Source organism: Siphateles boraxobius, unplaced genomic scaffold (genome assembly GCF_051911475.1).
Source record: "Siphateles boraxobius isolate OS27281-9 unplaced genomic scaffold, OSU_SipBor_1 130, whole genome shotgun sequence".
Taxonomy (NCBI): Eukaryota; Metazoa; Chordata; class Actinopteri; order Cypriniformes; family Leuciscidae; genus Siphateles; species Siphateles boraxobius.
Genome location: NW_027508734.1, coordinates 10,338,274 through 10,342,883, shown reverse-complemented (window position 1 = coordinate 10,342,883; position 4,610 = coordinate 10,338,274). Strand labels below are relative to the sequence as shown.

The window sequence follows — 4,610 nt, the reverse complement described above, 5'->3', positions numbered from 1 at the left end:
TATAGTGTGATTATGTGCCTCTAAAGACTGGGGTAATTGCTGCTGAAACTTCAGCTTGGCCAACACTGTAATAAATTACATAAAAAACAACAACAACAATAAAAAAGGGTCTTTTAAATTGTAACAATATTTCAAATTACTACAGTACTAGTGTATGTGTGATCAAATAAATGCAGCCTTGGTGAGTATAATAGACTAAATAAGAGATTTAAAAAATCAAATAAATACTGACCCCAAACGTTTGTTGATTTACTTGAAAAATGTGTAGGAAATAGTTTAAAACAAAACTTTAGGAAAACCAGCTTTAATCTAGTTGCTAGAGCTTGATCCACTTATAATTATTTTTCTGAAGTCAAATTTCAAATGTCAAGTCAAGTCAAGTCACCTTTATTTATATAGCGCTTTTTACCATGCAGATTGTTTCAAAACATCTTTACAGAGATAACAGGAAAATAATGTTATAATAATATTGTTAAATATAAAATTATAAAATGTCATCAGTGTGGCAATGTGTACAGGCACAGAGGCCGGGTTTATGCAATGTGATATTATAAAACATTCAATCTTTTCAGAAATTACAGGGCAAATAATAGATTACCTGATTCCTTTGATTTCTGGGTTATTTTGAAGCTTCTTTGGATAATGATGAAATATACATTGTTAATCACTGATTAGAATTTCAAAAATAGCAATTTAGAGATGAATATTTGTACTTTATTATTTAATTTTGCCTTGAGATTATTTATATATATTTACCTTTTTTGAGCTTCTTTTGAATCAGTCTCGCCAGAATTATGTTCACAATCATTGATATTACACTTAGTGTCAACAGGGGAAAAAATACTGGATTCCAAAAGGTCAAAGTCAAAGATGCTGAAATGGTAACATAGATTTAGGAGTTCATGTACCAACATAAATACAAAGAAATATTAATAATGATTATTAATAATGGGCTGACTGAAGGTGGTACTATATATATGTGTTGCATTATGCAAGTAACTTGTTGCATTATGCAACTTGCATATCGAAATCAAATATTGCTGTTCCTTCAAAAGTCAACTTAGTTCAATTTCCAAAGTGTATCTTCCCACATGTGGCCACAGCACAGTAATAAATCCCAGCATCCGATGATCTGAGTTCAGTCTCTGGGAGACTGTAGACACAGCTCTGGGTAGAAGAGCCGTTCTCTGATCTCTTCATACACTGATCACTCCTGTTATTATGAGTGTAAATGATTCCTGGTCGAGAATATCCTGATGAATGTCTGAACCAGTAGACGCTGTATTCTCCTGCACAGATCTCACTGATGACCGAACACTGCAGAGTCACTGAATCTCCTGGATGAAGTCTGTCAAACACAGGCTCCTGGAGAACAGTGGTGCTTCTTCTTCTGTCCCTTTCTGAAAGAAATACAACATTCTGTAAATACATTAAAACAATACTCATGTATGTGCAGTCAAATATTGTCATTAACTAACCTTTAGGTAGCAGAATCGTCCCTTCTCCAAATGTAATAATGTTCAAGAAACTCACAGCACAATAGTATGTTGCAAAATCATATTCCTCCACATCAATGATGCTCAAATTAAAAGAGCCACTTCCAATTCTGATAAAGTACCGATTTGTCTTGCTAAAGCTATTTTGATATGTAACGCTTCCTGATCCATGTTCTGAATATGCCATAAGAAGTGGTTTCTTGCCAATAGAATGTTTATACAATAACATAGAATTTATAAAGTCATCTGAGTGAGAGCAGGGTAAAATCACACTGCTTCCAAGTTCAGCAAATAGCAAAGGGATTTGGCGAATAAAATCCTCTCTTGTACTTGTCCCATCTATAAAAAAAACAAGCAATATCTCAACAAACAGTAATGTGAAACAAAATTCTCAGTTAAAATACAATTTAAAGCATACTTGCAAATTTGAGGAGAAAGAGGGTAAGCAAAACCCAGAACTTCATTTTGTAGCGCTTGTACTTGTTCTAAAAGAGAAATAAACACAGATCCAGAAAAGTTTGAAAGTTTGAACTGTTTAAAATATCAGATCACTAACTATCGTAACATGCTGATCCCACTAACATCTGAATACATGCAATTAGATAAAATACCTTTTAGTAATTTTGTTAGTATAGTATACGAAATAAGGAAAATTTGTTTTGCAATTATTAATTTGATAAAATTCATGAAAATGTAAAGAGATTACTTACAACCTTATAAGATGTTAATTTGATTATAGTCTTCTAATAATTGTTATATTCTGGGCTTTATACTCACAGACTCCAGAATATCTTGTTTAACACCCAACGGGTGGTGGTTTATTAAGCAAATAAACTTGTACACATACATAGAGACTTAACGGTGCAACCGCATAACGTGCGAGCCTCTGCGTGTGACCTACTCAACGGTCCGTGCTGCGACCACGATATTACCAAGGCTCCGCATCATAGAACATTCCTAACATGCTAAACAATCACTATTGTTACATCCTTTCTCTTTTGAGACTGGGATTTCAGCACAACTTAAATGTTATAAATACAGTGTTATATATATATATAAAACAAATAAATAATATTGCCCTTTAACCAATTAGCATCGGCTTACATCCAACATACCCTTGTAACATTCAAAACATAGTAACATTCAAAGTGCTGTTCCTTCAAGCTTAATGTGTTACAAAGTCCATGTAACGCGATGGTTTCTTAACTATGCGGCCAGACCTGGTAGTGACTGGCACATCACTGTTGGTGTTATCTACGGGTGTGACCACCTCAGAGGTACAGAGGGGAGAGGCGGTCTCTGAGAGTCCAGTGTCCTCAGTGTCTATGTCTGGGGGTCGGCTGGGGGTCGTACCAGGAGCCCGTCTGAGGTGTCTCCGATTTCTCCTGAGAGCATTGCCTGTGTCTAAGTGAACCTCGTAGGACCTTGCATCAATGGGCCTCTGTATGGTACCTAGCCTCCAGACATTGTATGGTGCAACTGGTTGTACTCGCACACGGTCACCTGGTTTCAGTTCATCCAAATCTCTAGCTGATCTGTCATAGTAGGCACACTGCCGTTGTTGGTTGTTGATCAGATCCTCCTGTGCACTTATGACTTGTGGTTGCAGAAGACTTGTCTTTGTAGGTAACAGTGTTCTGGTACGGCGGTTAAGCAGTCTCTGTGCTGGACTGGACATCAGACCTTGTGACGGAGTATTGCGGTGGTCTAGCATAGCCAGATACGGGTCCCGTCCTGCAGCTTTGGCTTTGCGCATGAGCATCTTTGCTGTCTTCACGGCTGACTCAGCTTTGCCGTTACTTTGAGGGTAGCCTGGGGATGACGTCTTATGTTGGAATTCCCAAAGTCGGCTGAATCTCTGGAATTCTGTGGATACATATTGTGGGCCATTGTCAGAAATTACAATATCCGGGATACCCTGACGAGCGAAATGGGCTTTCAGTTTCTTTATCACTGTTGTCGACTTTGTATCAGGCAGGTGATCTATTTCCCAAAAATTGGAAAAATAGTCTACCGTTATTAAATAGTCTCTGTTGTCAAAATTAAAGAGATCTGTTCCCACCTTTGCCCATGGTCTGCTTGGTATCTCATGTGGCTGTAATGTTTCTTTCTGTTGTCTATAGTCTACTGATCTGCAGATGTCACACTTCGCAATATATGTCTTAATTTGATCTGTCATGCCCTGCCAATATACACACTCTCTAGCCCTCCGTAGACAGCCTTCCACACCTAGATGAGAGGAGTGTAGACGGTGAGTGATCTCTCTCTTTAGTGTGTCAGGGATAACAGCACGTTCACCCCTGAACACCACTCCATCCTGATACGTCAGTTCTTCCTGGAATGAGAAATACTGCCTTATTTCCCCCGGTGTCTTGTTTTTGTCATTTGGCCATCCTGTGCGCATGGTATTGATAAGAATCTGTAGTGCTTTATCCTCTTTGGTAGCAGAGCGGATGGCGTTGAGGCTGTCTGATGAGATCGGCAGGTGTTTTATCATATTGACAGTCACTATTTCCGCTACCACTGAGCCATCGGCTGAATGTTCCGGTAGGTAAGCTCGGCTCAAAGTGTCTGCCAGTAGCATATCTTTACCTGGTACATACACTACCTCCAAGTCGTACTTCTGTACCCGTAGCATCATTCGTTGCAGTCGTTTGGGCGCACTGAGTAGTGGTTTCCTCACTATAACCTCTAAGCGTTTATGGTCACTTTGCACCGTCACTTTACGACCATAGGTGTATTGGTGAAACTTTTCTATGCTGAATACCAAGGCTAGAAACTCTTTTTCTATTTGTGCATACCCACGTTCTGTTTGTGTTAGTGCTCTGCTTGCAAATGCAATAGGCTTACCCCTCTGCATGAGTGCTGCACCTAAACCTGTATCTGAGGCATCACACTGTACAGTCAGTTCCTCATCTGGGCTGTAGAACTTCAGCACTGGAGCCTGTGCAATAGTGTCTTTAAGTTTGTGGAATGCCTCCTCATGTTGCTCCGTCCAGTTCCACTCACTGTCTTTATGCGTCAGCTTTCTCAGTGGCTCACATTGGTTAGAGAGATGTGGGCAAAACTTGGCCAGGTACCACACCATGCCCAACAGTCTCTGAACTGATTTCA

The 4,610-nt window shown here is 39.3% G+C and overlaps 1 protein-coding gene across 1 annotated transcript; it reads right to left on the bottom strand.

Moving 5' to 3' along the window:
- Nucleotides 1-1,047: 1,047 nt before the first annotated feature.
- LOC143736556 (uncharacterized) lies at nucleotides 1,048-1,853 on the bottom strand. Its single transcript, XM_077227249.1, has 2 exons — nucleotides 1,479-1,853; nucleotides 1,048-1,400 (listed from the first exon to the last, which is right to left on the bottom strand). The coding sequence occupies exons 1-2, from the start codon at nucleotides 1,723-1,725 to the stop codon at nucleotides 1,066-1,068; spliced, it is 582 nt and encodes a 193-aa protein (XP_077083364.1). The 5' UTR covers nucleotides 1,726-1,853; the 3' UTR covers nucleotides 1,048-1,065.
- Between the last annotated feature and the right edge of the window lie 2,757 nt (nucleotides 1,854-4,610).